The 23,065-nt window shown below is 36.8% G+C and overlaps 6 protein-coding genes across 10 annotated transcripts; 1 reads left to right on the top strand and 5 right to left on the bottom strand.

Annotated features, from left to right (window-relative positions):
- Positions 1-608: 608 nt before the first annotated feature.
- On the bottom strand, positions 609-2,938 carry LOC104798601 (nuclear transcription factor Y subunit A-7). The gene is made up of 5 exons (XM_010520767.2): positions 2,703-2,938; positions 2,001-2,134; positions 1,479-1,574; positions 1,214-1,378; positions 609-1,113 (listed from the first exon to the last, which is right to left on the bottom strand). The coding sequence occupies exons 2-5, from the start codon at positions 2,127-2,129 to the stop codon at positions 907-909; spliced, it is 597 nt and encodes a 198-aa protein (XP_010519069.1). The 5' UTR covers positions 2,130-2,134; positions 2,703-2,938; the 3' UTR covers positions 609-906.
- A 994-nt stretch (positions 2,939-3,932) lies between these two features.
- On the bottom strand, positions 3,933-4,425 carry LOC104798624 (GATA zinc finger domain-containing protein 8). The gene has a single exon (XM_010520791.1). The coding sequence runs from the start codon at positions 4,413-4,415 to the stop codon at positions 3,933-3,935; it is 483 nt and encodes a 160-aa protein (XP_010519093.1). The 5' UTR covers positions 4,416-4,425.
- A 957-nt stretch (positions 4,426-5,382) lies between these two features.
- LOC104798600 (40S ribosomal protein S20-2) lies at positions 5,383-7,263 on the bottom strand. Its single transcript, XM_010520765.1, has 4 exons — positions 7,178-7,263; positions 6,816-6,946; positions 6,315-6,428; positions 5,383-5,718 (listed from the first exon to the last, which is right to left on the bottom strand). Exons 2-4 carry the CDS (start codon positions 6,925-6,927, stop codon positions 5,576-5,578), a joined length of 369 nt encoding a protein of 122 aa, XP_010519067.1. The 5' UTR covers positions 6,928-6,946; positions 7,178-7,263; the 3' UTR covers positions 5,383-5,575.
- A 1,009-nt stretch (positions 7,264-8,272) lies between these two features.
- LOC104798598 (N-acetyl-D-glucosamine kinase) lies at positions 8,273-11,459 on the bottom strand. 5 transcript variants are annotated; one of them, XM_010520760.1, is made up of 7 exons: positions 10,963-11,459; positions 10,217-10,397; positions 9,890-10,081; positions 9,493-9,621; positions 9,163-9,398; positions 8,886-9,016; positions 8,273-8,571 (listed from the first exon to the last, which is right to left on the bottom strand). In XM_010520760.1, the coding sequence occupies exons 1-7, from the start codon at positions 11,222-11,224 to the stop codon at positions 8,488-8,490; spliced, it is 1,215 nt and encodes a 404-aa protein (XP_010519062.1). In that variant the 5' UTR covers positions 11,225-11,459; the 3' UTR covers positions 8,273-8,487. The 5 variants fall into 5 exon arrangements, with proteins under 5 accessions (XP_010519062.1, XP_010519064.1, XP_010519063.1 ...); XM_010520762.1 differs by having other exon boundaries at positions 9,163-9,332; XM_010520761.1 differs by having other exon boundaries at positions 10,250-10,397.
- A 3,442-nt stretch (positions 11,460-14,901) lies between these two features.
- Positions 14,902-18,486, top strand: LOC104798597 (probable receptor-like protein kinase At1g30570). Its single transcript, XM_010520759.2, has one exon. The coding sequence runs from the start codon at positions 15,648-15,650 to the stop codon at positions 18,177-18,179; it is 2,532 nt and encodes an 843-aa protein (XP_010519061.1). The 5' UTR covers positions 14,902-15,647; the 3' UTR covers positions 18,180-18,486.
- A 59-nt stretch (positions 18,487-18,545) lies between these two features.
- Positions 18,546-22,439, bottom strand: LOC104798596 (obg-like ATPase 1). Its single transcript, XM_010520758.2, has 12 exons — positions 22,247-22,439; positions 21,681-21,848; positions 21,475-21,598; positions 21,094-21,185; positions 20,838-20,936; positions 20,631-20,744; positions 20,379-20,443; positions 20,097-20,213; positions 19,917-19,992; positions 19,340-19,432; positions 18,996-19,046; positions 18,546-18,884 (listed from the first exon to the last, which is right to left on the bottom strand). The coding sequence occupies exons 1-12, from the start codon at positions 22,334-22,336 to the stop codon at positions 18,786-18,788; spliced, it is 1,188 nt and encodes a 395-aa protein (XP_010519060.1). The 5' UTR covers positions 22,337-22,439; the 3' UTR covers positions 18,546-18,785.
- Positions 22,440-23,065: the final 626 nt, after the last annotated feature.

Below are 23,065 nucleotides of genomic sequence, written 5' to 3'. Positions count from 1 at the left end.
CAGCTTATAATATTTAATCTGATTTTGGATCCATTATTGTGGTATTTAAATTTGATTGTAAAAAATATATATTTATTTCTGATTCAATAGAATTTTAGTCTTATTAAAAAATATTTTGAATTTATTTTTTAGTTAATTTTATACTTGATTCAATTCAATTAATTTGGTACAAAACCTATGCTTAAATGGATTTAGATGAAACTAAATTAGATTACAGTTAGATATTAATGGTTTTTTGTGAATCAACTGGAATTATCTTTTCTAATCTTTGAAAATGCGCTTTAATAAGCAATTGTATTCAATATAATCTACCAATTTTTTTTTTGTTATTTCAATTTATGATTATCATCATTAATCAAACCAGAATCTCTTCCCTATTATTTTTTTTTTTGTGGGTTTTTAAGGCAAATATACTAATACCCATTATTTCACTAACCATTATGCATTTATACTAACCGTGGCCGTGGCCATCCCACATACTTACATGAATTTAATTGTCCAACCGATAGTATTATTCTCATCATTCAAGAATGTTATCAATTGCGTATGGCGGTCCACGGCGTCAATATATGCCGGACGCCATGGCGGATTATGACGGAAGTCATGGCGGTTCAAAAAATATAGTATATTCCTACCAAGTTCTGTCTGAAGCACTAGATTTTGCTACAATGCAGCAATCTAACATGGAAACAACAATGGCATAATGGTTCTAAAGCAACAGTTCATTCACCACTTCAGATTTATTCTCCCTCTCTCTCTCTCTCTCTCTCTCTTAAGCCACTGCAGGTTACCTAATTGCTCAGAAGATTCTATACAGTCTACAAAGAGTGTGGATACATTTTACACTAAGAGGATGATCTGATAGAGAGCTAACTGGCACTAAGGCTGTATAGAACGGAAAACATCTCAAGATGTACCATTAGGAGGAGGAGGAGCCGCCGTGGCAGGGCTATCGGAGCTGATGCTGCCGTTGGCATTCCCTTCTGGAGTGTTCTCGTTCGACGGAACCTCCTTCTGCTCGTTGTCGTCGTTCTTCTTGGAGTTGAGAAACCGGCCACCGCATCCCCTTGGCCGCCTCAACGCGTGAAGATGCCGAGATTCGTGCAAGTATGGCTTGAAAAACGCATTGGGAAAGATCCGTTTTTGTGTTAAGATATGGACCATTCATATAAAAAAGTATGGTTCTTGAAGAGAAACAGAACCGGGAAGTTACCTTCTGTGGCTTGATCATCTTATTCTGGGACACAAGTTTTGCCCGGGATTGCCTGCGTCTCAGTATCCCGTGGTATTGCTTCGCGTTAACAAAGACGGGTTCCTCTACCGTGTGAGATGGCAATGGCATTACGTGCTGCTGGATTCCCATTAACTGGAGGTGGAACTGAAAGAGCAGAATCGCTAAAGAAATCATGATGGGTTCATCGATAATATTATTATCTAAAGTTCAGAAATTGGGATGCCGAGCTAAGTAAATAACGTACCCCGGGATATGGCTGTGGAGGATAGGCTTGTGTGTCACAATTTGGCGCAAAGATGCTTCTGCAATAGGGATCTGGATAAGGGTAAGCCCCGGGTGCCTTCAACGAAGATCACGGGAAAGAGGCAACGGAAATTTTTCAGAGCTCAAACTTAATCGGCTCTTTCCATCAAATGAAACAGTCACAAAAGAAGAACAAACTAATCTGATAGTATCTGATCCCAAGGCAGAGGATAAACATTATTCAGTGATACCAGAACTTCATGACAAAAACTAACACAGATCATGTATGAAGCTCAATAGACATGATATGGCAACCATGCCATCCACATGTAGATACAGTTCAAGGCTTGATACAGAGAGAACCTCAAACAAGCTCAGTGAAAGGGATGCCAAGTTAAAAAGGGTTACAGTAACTTTGGCCACATTCCAATAGAAAACCAGGCTTCAAGGCAGTAATTAAAAGAAGGATGATAAATTGATCGAGTTGATTGATGCTAGTTCTGATAAAAACGTTTGATATTACCATGGCAATGGCATGTGAGCTCCCGAGGTGAGGAAGTGGCTCGGAGTGGACGGGGATTGTTTCACTTGACTGCGAACTACTTCCTCCCGGAGGAATCAATGGCTGTTCTTGCTTCTCATGACCTTTCATGCTACCTATATATACATACATATATGTATGTACATTCACACAAACAATAAGAGAATATACTGATAACAAGCCGCATGATTGAGGAGCAACACAACAAGATGGGACATGGGACAGAACAGGTGTGATCTGATCCAACACACACTCGTGGATATGCCCGAGAAAGCACAATTTCACTAACACAGAACATGAAACATTCGGAAGCTCTGAAGAAACCGATAAGAGAAATTTAGCAGATGTCATATGATTCATGAACATTTAGAAACAGATGAATCTGCAACCTCAAAAAAACTAACTCTGTAAAAAAAACATTTAGAGAAATCAGTCAAACTCCATAAACGGATGCCAAATGAAGGAACCATAATCTCTCGTTCCATAAAACCCAAGCTACAGAAAAATCTTGAATTTCCGCCATTTTCTATGAATCCAAACAGAAAAATCGCAGCCCAACAAACTAAACCCGAAACCCAGAACAAAAAAATCAGAGAATCGACATTTTCCGGGAAAACGCATGCACCACAAGCCAAAATCGACCAAGCTAGAGCCTCGAAATCAGGTGGGAGAGTTCAAAATTACCTGATTTCCTACTTATCCGCACTGATTAATCTGTGGAATCTCTCCTCCGCTCCAAAAAAAAATCGATGAATCTCTGCGTTTTTCGGTAAAATTCCTCTCCTTTTCTTCCCCTGTTCGAAGCTTGGGTACACACTTCAGAGCGCCCTCCTCCAGCAGAATCAAACTTCCTGCCGTTTTTCTATCGCCGGTGGTTCTCGTGCGAGAGCGAGCATTATTAAAAAACGGCACGATTGGTAAAATCTTTTTTACAAGATCACACAGACTAATATCGGGATTTAGCACAAAAAACGAGGATGTCAACGGTAATTAATACACTAATTAGGGCATGTGACGTATACGTACGTACGTATAAATATATATAAACATTATCCGATATTTTTTGTGTACATGTGGACGACGAGAGGCTCAGTGGATTACGGGCACATGTCAAGTGCTGACCGAAAGATCCGTAAACTGATCATGTCCACTAGCTCTGTGGAAACACTCCTGCCCGATTGACCGATCCGGTTTGATCGAACCACACTTAACCGAATAGAAATTCGGAATCGAATCGATTTAATCTAATGGAACCGTCAATGATAAAAAAAACATAGGGGTCGACGGTTCGGTACGGTTCTTTGAAACTTAATCATATAGAACCGAAAAATTCGAAACTATCTCGGATAAAATCGTCTAAGATTTTCGAATGGTATTTGTGAGAGAACTAAAATTTTTAAAACCAAATTAAATTTAAAAATATCTCAAAAAATCAAGTTTTTTTAATAAAATAGAATTTTTTTTCTTAGTAAAAAATAAAACTGAACTGAATACGAATATAATATAATAATTTTATAGAACCAAAAAAACTGAACCGAATATCGAAAATTCCACCTCTAATTTTGAGTAGTTCTTATAAAAAAAAGGTTAACAAGGTTGATTCGAACCAAATACATTTTTAATAAATCGGAAATCAAATATATATATATACACACACTTTTTAAAAAGATATTGTAAAATATCAGTTTACCAATTGCTTAGCTGTTCTACATTAATAAAATATCTTTTACTGTTGAGTAATATTTTTACCCATCAATACAAGTAAGGAGAAATGATTAGTGGCCGAAATAAATGAAAAAAAAAAACAAAGTATCCTAACAAAATTTTAAAATTTATACACAACAACACCTTTATTTGTTTTTATTTATTTATAAAAAAGAAAAATGATAACAAAAAAAAAACATCTGCATTGCATTACTTGGTAATAATATCCGTATTAATGTTATTATTATTATTATTATTATTATTATTATTACACGACAAAGACGATGTTCTGTTTCTGAAGCCGAAGAAATAAACGAAAGCAGAAGCAATTAACAAAGCCGCGCCGGAGAAGCCGCAAACCAAGCTAGTCACCAGTAGCACGTGACGTATCACGTGATCATCCCTTCCCTCTCCATCGCCGTCATCGTGGATCCTCCTCCGCTGCCACGTGTCATCATCAGAGGATGACGTCACAGCACTCGGCAACGTCGAACCGGACGATGACGTCATCGCCGACGCCGACGTCCCGAAGAATGACATCATCTCCGGAGACTTGCCTGATCCGTAGTAGTACTCGAGGCCGTGATCGGACGGTCGTAATTCTCTGGCTATCGCAGCCGTCGATTCGACTAAGATGACGATGATCATGATGGAGATCGACGGTGGAGATTTACTGGTTGTGTTTGGAGCCATCTGTCGGAGTTTTTTTGGTCTGGTGTTAAGATCATCCCGTGAAGGAATGGCTTTATATGCGCGTCCAAACGCAACGCAACGGTGTCGTTTTGGTTAATTATCCCCGTGATATATAATTCCAAAACGGCGCCGTTTCGATCTATGTATAATACTATATTTTATTCGTTGTTGACTAGGAACAGTAAAATGGTAAAAAAAAAGATCTCGTGAATTTTGGTGTCGGGGATTCGCCTAGAATTACGGGATCTAATTAACACATGATGACAATGAAAAGTAAAAAATTTAAATAAAATCATTTTTGAATCAGTAATTAATGATTAGGGTGTAAAATAATTGTGGTTAAGAATCTTAAGACATCATTTCAAACTAAATTGAAATGGTTTTATCCAAACTAAAATTATAACAACCAAATCTAAATATATTAGGGGGAAAAAAATGAAATGTGGCGTAAAAATGGTTATAGTTTGAGTGTCACCTAAGGATTCATCACTTTAGTGAAAAGCAAATTGAGAATCTTTAACCCTTTATTCCAAAGAGAGTTTATGCCATAATTAAAAAAAAAACATGAAACCCAATTTGGATTTTCATTATACAGGGATGGATTTATATAAAAAAAATATTAGAATTTGTTACAAAGTGTAAAAACATAACCACATACACATACACAAGAAACAGTCATAATAATGATTAGGTTAAATTCTTTTCTGATTTGGTCGGGAGTAAATTACATATTAATACTGTATCAAGTAAAAATAATCTGTAATTAAATTAACCATGGCAATCATTGTGAAGGATTATAAACTAATAAATTATAATAAAAAATCAAACCTAAAAAAAAATTGGCCGTTAAGAAATATTTTATGGCCCATTTGATTATGGGCCTTGGGCCCAATTAGTCATCCACTAATAACTAGGGTTTCTTGCTGTGAGCGTCCATGAAAGATGATGGCAAAAACCGACCAAACCCAAAAAAAAAAAAAAACGATTGACAAAAACTCCTCAAACTGTGGAAAAATACAAGAACTAAGGCCGTAATAGACAAAGGGCAGAATCTTGAGGAACTAAGAGGCAAAAAGGGAAGAGACTTTCTTCAAGAATCAAGACAATGGTGATGACGGCAATAAGAGGGCAAAAAAAAAAAAAAGAGGAAGAGACTTTGTCTAAGAATCGGCAATGGTGACCTCAACCTCGACGCCGGGTTCAATGGTGATGGAAGTGATCTGCTTGACCACGTCGGGCGAGCTGAATAGGTCTATCACCCTCTTGTGAATCCTCAGTTCAAATCTGTCCCATGTGTTGGTACCTTTCCCATAACACAGATCAAGAAATCAATCATCAAGATCAAGACAGGGAATGAAACAGTATATGTATCCAATGTTCTAATCTGTTCCATGCTGATTCATGATCATGATGCAGATGCATGATGGAGGAAACATGTAATATGTAATAAGAAACTCAATCAGGTCAACATTTTGTGTAAAGACATCATCAACCAAGTCAAAGGGTTCAGTTCATAAGTTTAAACAAAAAGAAAAAAGAAATCAAATCTAGAGTTCATTACCAAATATCCAATGTTGGTACCTATGCATCAAGAGAAAGAAATAGCTGCATTACCAAATATCCAATGTTCTAACCTGTTACATGTTGATTCATGATGCAGAAACATGGAGGAAACATGTAGTATATAGCAAGAAACTCCATCAGGTTAACAATTTGTGTAGAGACATAATCAACTAGGTTAAAAGGTTCATAAAAAAACCAAATTCTAGAATTCAAACCAGAAAAATGATGAAACTTTCTCAAAAGGGTGAAAGAAAGATGGCATCATCATCATCATCATCATATCAAATTGGGGTGAAGCCAAAGAAAGGGATGGGGCAGGTGATTAAGTAAGTTTACCTTCACCACAAGGTGCTTTTCTGGTAGTGATGTGAAGAACTTTGGTCGGCATTCTTACCGGTCCCTTGACTCGAAGCCTCTTGTCCTTTGCTCCTCTAACCAAATCAGTGCACACTACAATATTTATACACACACGAAAAACCCCATCAAAACATGCTTAAACTATTGAAACTAACATATGAATACTCACAATTTTTTTTTAACTCCATAATTGGAAATCATATTTTCACAAGAAAACTATCAAAACATCAAAATCAAGTGCTTAACTATTGAAAACAACACATGAAGATACTCTAACTCCATTATTGGAAATCATATTTTTCATATGAAAACTATCAAAACATGAAAATCAGTAGCTTAAACTACTGAAACCAACACATGAATACATACCCACAAAGTTTTCTTAACTCCATTAATGGAAAACATAAGCTAATCTCCCAAAACAGCATTGGGTTTTTTTCTTCTTCCAAATTTTCAACATTGAAAAAAAAAGGATCTAACCTTTTTCGAGATTTTTAACATTCTTCGAGGACAGAGTGATACGGATCTTGTGGATTTGCTCCAATGACGCCTCCAAGCCGTCCTTTGTGGGTTTCATCGCTGCGTACGCCATTTTTTCACAAGTTTTTCTCCTGTAAATCGGCGATAACAAGCAGAAAATTTATTCGAAACTTATAATAATTGACCTAATTGACTGAATCACTGATGAACAAAGCATATGCATACAATGAACCGAGTTTCTGAATCAGCAAGCGACAAAACACGCATATACATACACAGAGATACATCGATTGATCGACCGCGCTATCGATTTTCTGAGCCGGAAAGGGCGGGGAGAGATGAGATGGAGGAGGAGAACGTACCTGAAGCCAGAGCTCGGCGATGCAGAGGAGGCTCGATGGAAGGAGGTGAAGATCGAGGGAGTTTAAGCGCGTCTTTAAAAAGAGATAAAAACCCTAGTTTAAATGTTTTTTTTCTTTATTAAAAAAAGGTTTACTAAATTATTTTATCTTGGACTTTTGTTTATAACAAAATTAATCTATCACGATAAATTCGCAAATATAAATTATAATAAAACCTATTTTTTGTAATCTAAATTTTTTCTTTAATAAATTTATTACCAAAAAATATATCATTATAATTTTTAAACTTGTTAATTAATTTTAAAAAAATTTCGACGATATTGATTCAAAAATCAATTTAAAAATTATAATAACATATTTTATAAATTTAAAAAATATAATGATATATTTTACAAGTTTAGAAATAAGTTTTAAATAGTGTATTATTAGCGGAAATATATATACTTTTTGGTTGGGTCCAATATTTGGTTAAAAGCAATTGTTTTACGTGTTTTCTATTGTTTAAATTCAGTTTGATTAGATCAAAGTCGGTTTTATTACAATAGTGTATTATTCGCGGAAATATATATCGATTCTAATACAAGCTTTTTTTATATGAACTATTTGAGTACTGATTGCATCGCTATTATGTACAAACGGAGCGATTACGGTTATGGTATTTCCAGACGATTGAAAAATCAATGTAGAACTGCTGCTAACCGCAACTGTAACAAAACACGGGATTTCTAATCGCACTTTTATATTCGTGTTTTTATAACGTTTTGTGACGTTTGATAATAACTGTAAAAAAAAGGTTTTTCATAACAAAATAAATTTTTTACTTTAAAATAAATTAATGAAATTTATAATTTTTTTTTATAAATTTGGTAAATAGCTTTTTTATCTAATAATAATAAAATTAATTACAAATATTTTAAAAAGGTATATTAAAAATCATGTTATTTTTTATAATTCATATCAAACCGCATCTACAAGCGTAATCAACCATTCGCTTCTGAATGCAAGCATCCGCAATTACTTCCACAATCACCAAAAAACGCATCGAAAACGACGGCATCCACAGCCGCAACGGCAACGGGACAATCACTCGTCTCCTTAAACTATGAACCAAAACACCGAGAGATGATCTCCTTCAACTTGAAAACGTTGTTTTTTCCACTGTATTTACATGTTTCCCCTTATCGTTGTTGTTGTTGTAGTAAAGAAATGTGACAAGTGACATGAAACAGAACTGAATCCATGTTTTCTTTTACTGTACGGTGCCGTACGTACGTGAAGATTCCCCCATGCATGCAAAATCAACGTATTTGTCACCGGTTATGATCTTCTTCTTCTTCTTCATCTCTCGTCAACAAGTTCATCGCCAACATTGCCGCCCCTACCGCCGGCTCCACCTGAAAAGAACATCCCCCATTTTCATAATCCAAACACACATATAACATATATATATATATATATATGTATATATCTCGGATCCGGATTAAGGCGTCGCCATTGTGACCTATGGATGGCGGGTTCGATACATGAAAGCAGCCTCTTGCAGCAAATTCTGCTAGTTAAGTTTTGCTAACAATATAGCTATACTCTTTCTCGGACCCCGGCCAACAGGATACTTTGTGCACCGGACTGTCCTTTATGTACATACGTACGTACGTATGTATACATGTGAAAGATGAGAAAACGGAAACATAAACTGCTCGGTCATAACCTTTGGTCTAATCGTGCAAGCCCCCGGAAAGTGTTGGACGATACGAGTCGCCACTTCTTTACCTATGTCCCATTCCTTGTTAGCGTTGAGCACTCCACCGACCATCACCACTGGGAAAGAATCGGTTCCATCTGCAACGAGAAAACCCGAGGATTTTACCCCTTTCGATCCAATCAGGATCAAGAATTTCTGATTTCGGATAAAACCCTTTTTCTCTTGATGAACTTTACAAGAATCTCAGATCCTGAAGTTGTATATCTTATACTGTAAGAATCACCTTTGCCACACAGGCCGAGTCTCTGAACAACTGCTTTGACGCTTAGAGCCAAATCCTCAACAGCTTCGACCAGAATTCTGTTGGCGATTTCATCGCCGGCTTCCGCACAAGACACTACTTCGGGAACGAGAGCAGCAATCCGTGCCCAACACGGATCTGCATACGTCCACCTGACCGAATCCAGAAAAAAAGAACACCGAATCTTTGTCTGAGTATTGTTCCAAGCGAAGTGATGGCTGCAGTTGATAACATTGTGAAGAAAGCATACATACATACATACATACACCGATGTGAAAACCAATGTCTACGGTTTTGAAAGGAAGAATTTACCCGATGAGTTCATCTGGAGAGGAAAGACCGAGGGCTTTCAAGATGGTAGACGTAAGCATGGTTTGCGGGCCACGACCATCATGGGCTCTGACCACTGCTGTCAGTGCCTGTGCAGCAATCCCGTAGCCACTGTAAACGATTCACATCATTATTCAATAGTTATCGGTTATTAAGATGCTCAAAGCATTCATCATGAAAAATCAAACGAGACGAGAAATCATTCAACATTCTTATAGAGCTGAAACAACAACATGATAAACATTTGTCCAGCGATTTTCATCTATGTTTCTGGAACATATCTATCCGATCTTTTGTAACAAAACATACCCGCTGATTAAAAAGATATGAAAGGAAAGACATACTAATCAAAATAAACCGGAGATTGGGAAAAAAATACCTTCCCCAGTCACCTAAGATCGGTCCAGCGCCAGATGCCCGGGCTTCCCTGCCATCTCCATCAAAGCCATAAGCTATACATCCCGTACCAGCAATTAAGACACAGCCATGGAGCTTTCCCATGGTTCCACTAGCTAATGCTGCGACAGCGTCATTCTGAACATAAACTTTGACACGACTAGGGAAAATGCCCCTGAAAATGTAACGACGAGAGGGCAAGATCGAGTAAGAATGCTGTCCTCTAAATGCGGATAATGAATGAACGAAGAACACGCAACTGAATTCACTTGCTTTCTTGTTAGAACAGCATCAGTTATAAACTGTTTACATCGGCGTAATCATAGATATTGGAGAGGTAGACCTTATCCAATTCGATACCCTTTCCTGGTCCGAGGGATGATTAACGCCTGAAACCCCTAAGCACACACCACGAACAGCTGATTTATCTAAACTCGCTTCTAAAAGAGCATCGGAAATTACTTGCTCTAGTGAATCCCTAGCTGCTGTTTCTGTAAATTACAATCCACAAAGAAACTCATTAGAAAATATCTCAAAAATGGAGCCACAACATGAAATTTTTACTCGGATTAATACCTAATTTATCCACATTTTGAGCTAAAAGTTGGCAATTAAGAGTTTAGACAGTTTAGCTTAATACACATTGAGATGAGATGAAACTTGAGTTCCAGTTCAAGGATCTCAAAGCAACAAAAACCAGACAGGCAAACATCACATTGTGATAAAACCAGTCTTGATTTTCCAATGTAAGAAAGTTCCAAAATTCATATCAATCTTTAGCCCATTCCCAAGCCCCAAGGTGTAGTAAACATTCAATCGCATGTTATCTGACAAACCGTAATCTTCAGATAAAGATATACCGATAAAATTCACTATACTCCGATGTTTTAACGCCCATGAAGATTCTACAGCTAAAACAAAACAAGAATTTCCAAAGAATTCAGCCAAAGACCCAAGATTTATAACCTAACAGAACACAAAATGACCAGCACAAGACGTGATTAACCGCAAAAGGGGAGCTCAATTCTGAAAATCTCAGGAGAAATTGGACGAAACCTCCTACGCTGTTGTGGTTGGTGCAACCGGTGACGGCACGGCCGAGGATCGGGAGGTTTTCCGGCAAGCGATCGCCGAACGGGAGGAAAGGCATGCACACGCACACCGTCGATGTTGCACCGCCGTCGAGACCCAATACGACGCCGTCTTCGCCGCCGTTTTGACATGCCCCGCCGTTGTTCGTGCGAGACTTCTCCTCCTCCGCCTCTCCTCCGTCTCCCTCCAGCTTTCGTGCGTCACCATTGCTACGGAGATTACTCATTCAGTATATCGAGGAGTTTAAGAGAAAAAAATCGGAAATTGCCGCGCTCTTCGTTGCCCAATCCCCGGAATTTCACCAACCCAGATGAGATCGAAGAGGACCGCGAAATGGGTTGCCAAATCTTTGAGTCGATAGTAAAAAAAATAATTGCTTTTTGATCGGAAATGTGGGAAATTTTGGGATATTGGAGAGAGAGAGAGAGAGAGATTTGTTTCTTTTTAAACGCGATATCTAATATCTCTTGATCCACGGTGGTCCAATCTTCTACAAGAACTATAAATCGCATCCTTCGACACCCGTAATTACTAGCGTGGCTTATCTGATTAATAATTGAATAACCGAATCCATTTAAATTAATGGTAAACCAATCAAATTACATATAAAACCAAATGGTTATAATTTTTTGACATCAAAAAAATCAAATTTGAACCGAACCAAATAAAAAAACCAAAAAAATCGTAAATTTATTTAATAAAAATGAGTATTTTTTTATCATAACCGAACCAATTCCGAATCAAACCGATCTGAATTCAATATAAAAATCGAACGGTTATAATTTTTCTAAAAATGAAATAACCGAATTTGAATATAACCGAACCGAATCCGAACCAAAATCCGATTAAACCACCCGTAGTAATTACATAGCCATTCACATAATTTATTCATAAATAATAAACCTTTATTTAAATAATATTAAAAGTAATATTAATAAGCAACTAAGTAATAACAATAATAATAACATATAGTTTTTTAAAATTCTAACGTATTATTAGCTTTTCTAATCCTCGACATATGATTAGAAAATAAAGCTTTTTTTTTTTAATCTCTTGGTTCTTACTTCTTAGCCTATTTTTTTTTTTTTTTGTTATGGACATACTTTTAACTAAAAAGATATTTTCGATTTATTTTAATTTCAGCTGGATTGTTTTTAGATTTGTATTCCTATTTTTTAAAATATATTTATTTAATTTTATAGTTTTTATTTGCTCATTTTTCTAGAGCAAATCCATTTAAAATTCCTAAATTTGTAAAATGATATAAAAATAGTTTTTAAATTTGTTGTTTGATAAATTTCTTATAAAATTTATAAAATATATCATTATAATTCTCAAATCTTATTAATTGATAAAAAAACTTGATAACTTTAATTTATAAATTCGTTTGGGAATTATAATGACACATTCATCAAGTTTAAAAATTATAATAACATATTTTATAAAATTAAAAATTATAATAATATATTTTATAAATTTAAAAGTAAATTTCTCAAACAAAATTAATTTTATACTAATTTTTACAAGAATTTTAATAAGTTTTACCTTTTTTTCTAATTGTTTTAACAAATAATTTAATTTTAAAAAATTTATCTTGGGTTTTATCCATCGCCTTATGGACAACAACACGAGTGGTCATCTATTGGGCCGAAGACTAAATTATAGCCCATGGTGTATGAAATTTACATAATTGGGTCGTACGTTAAAAAAAATACGTAAATATAAAACTATAAATAAATGAAAGAAAAATAAAATGAAACTAAAAGTTGAAGCAAAACGAAACCAAACCTACCATTATAATTGTGCTTAATATAACCAAACCTACCATTGTAATTACTTTGATTATGTTTTAACTTTTATATTTCGATTTTAAAAATGATAATATGATTTTTTTATATTCAATTATTTATATTTGTTTCTACGTTAAATATTTATTTTCCCGAAAACTCATTTTTCTTCAATTCTTCAATTATTTTGGTTCGAATTAAATTAATTTAACTTACATAAAATATTGTATAGTATAATTATGCATTATTATTCCATTAGATTCAATAGTATAATTATGCATTATTATTCCATTATATTCATGATGCATTTGCACTTGAGTGAAGCCAAAGCTATAATTATTAATTAATGGTTATAATTTTGTGAAAATTAAAATAATAGGAGGGGGGACATGGTAATAAAATCATGCAATGAACAAATGTTTTTTTCGCCTACACGGTTTGGGGGGAGTACGGACATGAAACAAAAAGACGAAACTGTCCCTCCATTAATATAATTATTATATATCTAGGAGGAGGGTATTTCGGGTATTTAATACGTGTACATCATCTGCCGGACAAGGTGCATGTGACCCACTGATGGCCTCTCATCTCTTCCACCGCTTCTTATCTTTTTGTCTTATTCCCATTCTCTATTTTCCTTTCATATATATATATATATATATATATATATATTTTAATAACGGAGGACCCAACTGTTAGCTTTCGAGCGCATTAACTAGATAAGCCTGCGACCCGGGAACAGTTTTTATATATGAATCATATAAATCCAAAAATTACCTCCCTCTCCACCAGACAGAAATCGAACACTCAACCTCAACGAAAAATTACCTCTTATCTCAAAATTGATCACTTGTCCAAGATCTGTTGGGTATATTTTTATATATATATACACATAAGCATATAATATAATATAATTATACTCATTCATTGTATTAGAAAATATTGTATAATGGATATTTTCTTCCATTTATGTAACCCTTATATTGGAACTTAAGATTACGAAATTTACTAAGCAATGGATTATATAATATTTAAACGATGTAAATTCTCTTCATTTTACGTTGAAATTAATTTGTTCCAAATTATCACATATCATTTTCACTATATATTTGCCTATTATAGTTTTTTAGGGTAATGTGTATATTTGCACCCATTATATAATGAACCTTTTATCTCTACTAATTATTACAACTAATTTTCTAAGGCAAACGATGATGACGTTTCTCGGTCGGGAGGATATTAATCTCTGGACCTCTATCGTCGAACTCTAAAGACTGCTCCTGGATCTAGGCGATGTAGATTGGGTCGAAGGTTCAGATGAACCTCTTGGTTATCTAAAAAAACGATGATAACATTGGATTTAGAAAAATATTCGGATTTTCGATTTAATGAGAAGTGATTATATATGATTGTTGTGTATGTATATATATAATATATGTATATATCATGCTAGTATACATATATGTGTATCATGCTAGTAATCATGTTTCTCTAATATTGTCCGGAGTGGAATATTTCTGTTACTTATATTTTTTTGGCAGAAATAAAGACAATTTTTTATTTCGGATATTATAAAAAGAAACATTTTCTCATACTTTAAATAAAAATGTTGCGGAAATTTCTTTGGATAAAAATGGTTTATATAATTTCAAGAAAATAAGAAAAAAAGGAGGGAGGAGAGTAGGGCTAAATGTTTCCCTTTGGGTTTGATTTGATTTTTTTGGTTTTATAAAATTATATATCAATCGGTTATTATTTTATATTCGGTTTAATTCAGATTTTTATAAAAAAAATTTAGATATTTTTAAAAAAATTTCGGTTTTTAAGATTTTTTTTTTTAAATTTAGTTCTATTCGATTCGGTTCGATTTTAAAAAAATCAGTTTTTTTTTTAAATATCGTTAGACAATTTTATTAAAAAAATACCATATTTTTTTGGTTTGGTATAATTCGGTTTCCAAAGACCGTACCAAAAAGAGGGTGGTCACTGGTCATGTCACATTCTTGGCGCTTTATGATTTAAGAAGAAGGGCAGACCAAACCGCAACAAATCAACAGAGAGAGATCAATAAATAATAAAATAAAATAAAGGCAATATCTTTTTTTTTGTATATTCTTATTTTTTTTTTCCAATCTGTTCCAACAAACAACCCATGTTCTTCCGGTTTCATTTCCAGATAACATATCAAACTTTTTCCTCCAGTGTTCAACTTTTTTTTCAAAACAAAAAGCTTCCCCCCCTCCCCTCCAACGCCTCTGGATGTTTTTCACTGATTTCTTGTTGAAAGACTAGATCTTTGTTCTTCATCTGCCTCTCATCTTCTCAATAAGATTCCTTTTTCTGTGTTGTTATTCCTTCAAGAATCTGTTTTTATTGGTCTGATAACTCGTAAATCTTCTGGGTCTGTCTCAGATTTGTCATCTTGTTGTTGCTTTTACTTGAAAGGGAAAAACAAGAGGAGCCCAAAGGTGGGGGATCTCTGTTCTGTTCGCCGAATTTGGGCAAAGTCCGGAGCTTTTTCATCGTTTTACTTAGTTTGGGAAAGTTTCGAGAATTTCTCGTTTGATTTGCTGAAAGGGTTTAGTTTTCTGCTTGAGAAAGTGGAAGGAATTTCATCTTCTGTTAACCAACTCTGCTCTGATACTTCTGCTGCGTTATTATTGAGTTGGTTTTAGTGGAGACTGATGAACAGTGAAGGATAGAGAACGGAAGTTACCCATTTGAGAAATCTCTGCTCCCGAGCTAGGTTTTGGATGCATTTCCCAGATTCCATCTGTTCTTGAACATTGTGTTGGTGGGTGTTCTTTATATTTCCCACTACTGATTGGTATAATTCTAGGGTTCTTGAAAAGGAGAGTGGTAATGGTGATGATGATATTGAGAAAGGTTCGACTTCTATCCGTGTTGATTGCTTTCACTTGTGTTGTTGGCTATGGAGAAGCTCAATCCAGAGGCTTTCTTGTTGATTGTGGATCAAATTCTTCAACTAAAGTAGATGGAAGGATATGGGTAGGAGATTTAGCTCCCAACAACAATATCACCCTTAGTTCACCCGGGATCACGGCAATGACCTCGACATTGGAGGGGAATTCGATATTCTCCGAGATATATAAGTCTGCTCGGGTTTTTCCCGATAAGTTGAACTATACATTCGAAGGAATCAATAGGGGGAGCTACATTGTTAGGTTCCATTTCTGCCCATTCCCCATTGACAGCTACAATGTGAACGAGTCTTCTTTCACCGTGTTTGCGAATGGTTTGAGAGTGATGCAGGACTTCGATGTCCCGGGAGAGATTGCGCATAAAAATCTGATCTTTCAAAGCTCGAGCATCAACTCCACTGCCTTCTCCTTGGTCAAAGAGTTTGTTCTCCCTGTTAGTTCAGGAAAACTGATTGTTGAGTTCATTCCGAGGAAAGGGTCTTTCGGGTTTGTTAATGCTATCGAGATTGTTCCCGTGATGGAGCAATTGTTCAGGGAACCGGTGACTAGAGCCGGTGGAAACGATGTGGATCTGAATTTGGATGGACGTGGAATAGAAACTATGTATAGGCTGAATGTTGGTGGTTCAAAGATCAATCCTGGCCAAGATCCTGATCTATATAGAACATGGGAGACAGATTCAAGCTACATGGTCATTGCAAATGCTGGAGTGGAAATCAAGAACAGCTCAAATATCACATATGCTTCAGCCAATGATTCCTCTGTGGCTCCTCTTCTTGTCTATGAAGCAGCCAGAACGATGTCGAATACCGAAGTCTTGGAGAAACGGTTCAACATGTCGTGGAAATTCGAAGTGGACCCGGATTTCGATTACTTGGTCCGGTTACATTTCTGTGAGCTGGTTTTCGATAAGCCAAACCAGAGGATATTCAGAATATACATAAACAACGAGACGGTAGCTGGTAATTTCGATATATACGAGCATGCGGGTGGGAAGAACAGAGCTATTTATCAAGATTACTTTGATCACGTCTCTTCGAAGGACAACGTCCTATGGATTCAACTTGGTCCAGACACTGCTGTCGGTGCCTCTGGAACTGATGCTCTTCTCAATGGTCTGGAGATTTTCAAGCTCAGCAAAAATGGAAACCTTGCTCATCTCATGAGGTTTGATTCATCCGGGCACTCAGTTAATGACTCAAAGATGCGGATTATATGGATCAGTATCAGTGCCAGTGTAGGAACCATCCTTCTCTTGACAATCTTGGTGATGTTCATAGTCTGTTTCCTCAAGAAAACGAGAGGTAAACCCGATAAATCCAAGAACGGCCCTCCTGGATGGCGGCCACTGTTCTTGCATGTCAATAACAGCACGGCTAACGCTAAAAGAATGGGTGGATCTTTGAACTTGAACACTCTAGTGGCATCTACAATGGGTAGGAAATTCTCGCTAGCCGAGATCCGTGCTGCTACAAAGAACTTCGATGACGGTTTAGCTATCGGAGTTGGTGGGTTTGGTAGGGTTTACAAAGGGGAGCTTGAAGATGGAACACTCATAGCGATAAAACGGGCCAACCCGCAATCCGAGCAAGGGCTTGCTGAATTCGAAACCGAGATTGTGATGCTCTCAAGGCTTAGGCATCGACATCTCGTGTCGCTGATCGGGTTCTGTGACGAGCATAGTGAAATGATCTTGGTTTATGAATACATGGCGAATGGAACACTGAGGAGCCATCTTTTCGGAAGCGACCTTCCTCCATTGACATGGAAGCAACGGCTCGAAGCTTGCATCGGAGCTGCTCGGGGATTGCATTACCTTCACACGGGCTCCGAGAGAGGAATTATTCACAGAGATGTCAAGACAACAAACATATTACTCGACGAGAATTTCGTAGCAAAGATGTCGGATTTTGGTCTGTCAAAAACCGGACCTTCAGTTGATTACACTCACGTCAGTACAGCCGTCAAAGGGAGTTTCGGATATCTTGACCCGGAATACTTCAGGAGACAGCAGTTAACCGAGAAGTCAGATGTTTACTCTTTTGGCGTTGTTCTGTTCGAGGTTATCTGTGCTCGAGCTGTAATAAACCCGAGTTTGCCAAAAGACCAGATTAACCTCGCGGAATGGGCGTTGAGGTGGCAACGGGAAAGATCGCTCGAGAACATCATCGACCCGAATCTGAAGGGAAACTACTGTCCCGAGTCGTTGGAGAAGTTTGGGGAGATAGCAGAGAAATGCATTGCAGATGAAGGCAAGAACAGGCCGACAATGGGCGAAGTTCTATGGCACTTGGAGTATGTTTTGCAGCTTCACGAAGCTTGGTCACGAAAATCGAACCTTGAAGACTCGTTTTCGAGCAGCCAAGCTCTGGATAATGATGAAGGAACAGCCATGGAGAATCAGACTCTGCAAGGTTCTTGTTCTCACTCAGGAGCTGCGGAAGACGTCTGAAGTGTCAAATAGGATGATGGTGATGATCATGATGATGAAGATGATCAAGTTTCATCTATCCATGATATGGCATGATGAGAAGGTGTTGTTACTCTACTAAATTCTTTTGTTCTATTGATTCTGTCGATTCAGAAAGTTGTCAGTAATGAGCTTGAGCCTCTTGAGTACTGTCTGGTTTTACAGCATTCTTATCTCAATCCTTTTCAATTGGTTCCCCAAATCTCTGTTCTGGGTGCCAGAAAGATCCATGGCTTGATATTTCTTGATTTCTGTAAAACTGTTTCAAGAAAAAAAAAATCTTGAAATCTTTCACGTGTTCCTCGCAGGCATAACAGTAGCAAAGAACTGCAGTCTTTTTTTCCCCTGTTGTTGTCAAATCTCTCCTACCAAATGGATAAGATCTTTGTCTGTACAGTTCAATCACCAAACATGGAGACCACAGACAAGATTTATGTCTCAAGCTTAACTGCAAAACAGACAAGATACAGATACTTGTTCTCTATAAGCCATGAAAAAAAAGGCATCATCCATAACCAAGAATACAGTCTCATCCTCTCTCTCAGATTTGCAACGGAACTCCGAGACAGCAAAAAATGGATGGATCTCTCATTTCTTCCCGCCCCCGGAGACGTTAAACTTGAAAAATATGATATCTCCGTCCTGAACAACATATGTTTTCCCCTCCTGTCTGTATTTTCCGGCAGCCTGCAAGTATTGTAGGAAACAATATCAGTTTCAGAGATTCCATTCCAATGCTTATTCAGAGATGAACTTAAGAACAGGGGATGAAGCGAGCAATGAGATTTATAAAAGTACCTTAACAGCACCTTCATTGCCAAGTTCCTTGAGATCCTCAAATTTCATCACCTGCAACACCAACAGGAATTATATATAGTGATCCATATATAGATGGAGTACACATTTTCAACTAAAGATTGATCGGTTTGCGGGACAGATGGGGAAAAGGTAGTTCCACACATTTCTATACACATCCACAGATACAATCACAGGTAAAAATCACCACCAACAAGATGAAGTTAAGAACAAGTGAACATGTTATTTCACAATGACAGGCTTCAAAGAATATAAAGGGAGAAAAACCAAAAAAAAAAAAAATCAATAAAACCAGGTGCAATCATGAGAAATGAGAAGAAAGTAACCTCAGCACAAATAAATCCTTTCTCAAAATCGGTATGAATGGTCCCTGCAGCTTGGGGAGCTTTTGTCTGGCGCCGTATCTGCCAGCATTTAACCTGCAAAAAAGACAATGATCGGTTAATTCGGTTAAACCATCGGATTTATAAGAAATCCCCACTTGCTACTTACTAGGGGTGGGCACGGGTCGGATATCCGGGAAAATCAGGGTACTTGGATTTGGATCCGGAAGGCTCGGATATTGAATTATAAGATTTGTATCCGGGATTTGGGATTTACGAGTATCCGGGGTACGAGTATCCGGAATAATGGTCGGGTACTCGCGGGTATCCGGATCCAGATTAATTTAAGAAAAAACAATAATATTTATATATAAAATTTTGAAAAAATGAAGATATATTTATAAAAATGGATGAATTACGATAAAAATATGAGATAATAAGAGATAAATAATAATGCGAGATGACTATCCGACGGATACCCGATTTTCAGGTATTTGTGTGCTTGCACCTTAATTGATCATTCACAAGTAAACCATTGCAGCAAAGAGAAATGGGAAAATGGATAGTCAGAGTATAATACCTCATCCGGTCCTGCTGTGAAGAAATATATGAGATTAATGGCTGAAAACCCAGTTTTGATAATCTTCGAAAGAGCACTGTGGAAGAAACAGCGGCCATAACATTCACAAAACGGGTTTTATGGAAGAGACATTTTTAAGCAAATACTCCTCAAAGCAATGTTGTTTGTTTCAAGACTAACCTCTGCACTTTGTTCTCCTCACAGTACTTTGCTGCTTCATCTGGTAACATATCAGCGAGATTTCTTTCCAAAACGCCGCTGAAAGGAATTATTTGCTCGCCACCATGTTCTTGAACCCTACATAAGAGTAGATTAAATACCGCTTAAATCGACATAAGCTTGCTGTGAAAGTAAAACTGCTCAAAATATAAAACAGAAAAGAATTCATGCAGCAACCGAGTAAAACAAATGTTCACTTGTTATTCAAAGCAGCTTATGTTATGTAGGGATAAATGCAAGTACCAAGCATGAATCTTTGGCAAGAACTTGTTCTTCTTTCTCTGATAATCTCTCTCGGTCATGTTAACCTGCAGGTTGAAGAAAAGATTAACCAATGATCACAAGACAATCCAGTCAATGTGCCTTCAGAGTTCTTTAAGGGGCCAAGAAAATTAGAAACAACAAATTGGTGAAATATAGAGATCAGACAAAGCTAAGAATCCAAAATCATTGGAGATTTCACACCAAAAAAGATGAAAAATCTAGAGAACTCACCAAGTAAACAACAGGCTTTGCACTAAGCAATTGAAAAGTGTTCAAAATCTCAATGTCAGCAGCTTTCCACTCCCCAAGACGGATATCCTTTCCATCTTCGAGCCAAGCTTTTACCTGAACCAGAGAGGTGGAACCATTTTTTAAAACCATGAATCACTGAGAACGTTCGTAGAAGAAAAATTAATTGTTAAAAATTGAAAAACAAACCCTTTGACACAGCTCAAGCTCTATTTTCAACAGCTTGTCATTGCTCCTCTTCATGCTCTTTTCAACATCTTCGATCTTCCTTCCAATGAATTCAATATCCTAAAGTTGGACAACACGAATAGATTATGAAATCTATTCAAATGGATGCCACCACAACGACTTACAAAATCAAACTAACACAAGCAAAAGAGATCAGTGAAACAATACGTTTAAAAAGTTTGGAAATTTAGCAATCAATATGTACTAAAGAGTTCACCTTTAATCGCAGTTCCTCCGTTATGGTCTCCAAATCTCTCACAGGATCCACAGTATCATCAACATGGATAATATCCGCATCGTCAAATGCACCTGAACATAGTCACTTGTAAAGTTAATCACCACAGCGATAGTGCTCTGTGATCTCATCCTACTCTTTCACCAAGATTAAAAAAGCATTTACCTTGATCGTTTAGAAAGGGCAAAACACAAGAATATGCATATAAGAGAGCAGAATGCAAATAAATTAACCAATATCTCACCGGAAAGACCAAGAAGATCCTCCTATCAATCAACTAAGAATTACGACACAAGAAGAACCGCACATCAAGCATAGCAATGTAAAACAATAACATTATGCATCAGACCAAACTCAACTTACGTAAAACATGGAAAATCCCATCAACAGCACGAATGTGGGACAGAAAGTTGTTGCCGAGACCCTGTCCTTGATGAGCCCCTCTAACAAGCCCGGCAATGTCGTGGATTTCCAAGAAAGCCGAAACCTGGGCGTCAAACAACAGCAATTCAAGACACATACAGATGCATATCGGCAAACAAGACATGCCAAACCGAGTTCAAACTAACCTCGTTCTTGGGCTTGTACAATTGGCAAAGCCAATCAAACCGTTCATCGGGAACATTCACACGTGCTTCATTAGGCTCGATGGTACAAAAGGGGAAGTTCTCAGCAGGGATCGACAGCTTCGTGAGGGTGTTGAAAAGGGTAGATTTCCCGACATTCGGCAATCCAACCTGCGATTATACAGACAAAATATGTGATCGTCGATTCGAATCTATCTTTTTCTCAAATATGTAACAGATCCTGCATGAATCACAGCCATGATTCTGCATCCTCTTACTCCAACGATTCTCCTCAAATTCTACGATCAACCAAAGCACAGATTCGGCCGTTTCCGAAACTAGAACAACCAATTAACCATTGGATTCCCACAAAAAAAATCCAGAAAATGGAAACCCATCTCAATCACTGGAAATGGGTTCGCATGCAAATGCCGTAACTCAAACCGGGTTCAACAAATTCAGCAAATTTTTCCAACATCAGAGAAATGGGCATCAAACCCAGATAACAAAGAGAGTGAAAAACAACGAGAAACAGAAAAAAAATCGGAGAGATGGGCAAGAAGAAGTACAATTCCGATCTTGAGGTGAGAAGAGAAACGGCCAAGAATCGGCCTCTCGGCGGGAGCTGCATCCTTAGATTTGGCTGCTTTTGGAGGCATATTTTCTGGGTATTCGTTCTTCTGAGTCGAATCGAAGAGAAGCGAAGCCGACGACGAAGCTCGAGGTTCTAGGGTTTTTGTGAACAAACAGAAGCAAGCTGCCGACGTTAAACAAAAAAGGGACGAAATGATCAGTTGGTGATCGATAACCGGTACGATTCGCCAAAAGTTTCTAAACCGGACCGGTCTCGGTTTAACCCATAACCGGATGCAGCGAATCCACAGCTAAAAAAAGGCATCTTCAACCCAAGGGGACTGCGTCGCATTCACGGCAAAGAACCATATTTTGGTTCGGTATGTTCAATTATTTCAGTTTTAAATTTGATTTTTGAATTAAATCAAATTAAAAAGTTTAGATACCTATATAATATATTTTGTAAAATCGAATTATTTATATAAGATTTTACTTTTTTTTTATATCAAAACTAGATATGTAAAATGAATCTGGTTTGCGAATTGGTTCGCACGTCAATCCATATTTTTCTAAATTAGTTCAAAATATTTGAGTATAGAAAAAACGGATCAAATGAGTCAGTTCTTCACGAATCGGACTCGTGGTGAACCAGTTGGACGAGTGACTCGCTCATAGACCAAAAAAAAAATTTAATTTTTAATATTTTTAAATATTTTTTATATAAAATTGTATTTTTATTAGATATTTAGTTTGTTTTATTTAAATTTTTTTTATTATATTTTACATATTTTTTAAAATTATATATTTGACTTATA

This window comes from Tarenaya hassleriana, unplaced genomic scaffold (genome assembly GCF_000463585.1).
Source record: "Tarenaya hassleriana unplaced genomic scaffold, ASM46358v1 Cleome54, whole genome shotgun sequence".
Lineage (NCBI taxonomy): Eukaryota > Viridiplantae > Streptophyta > Magnoliopsida > Brassicales > Cleomaceae > Tarenaya > Tarenaya hassleriana.
The sequence above is the reverse complement of the archived record's forward strand: the minus strand, read 5'-3'. Positions and strand labels throughout refer to the sequence as shown.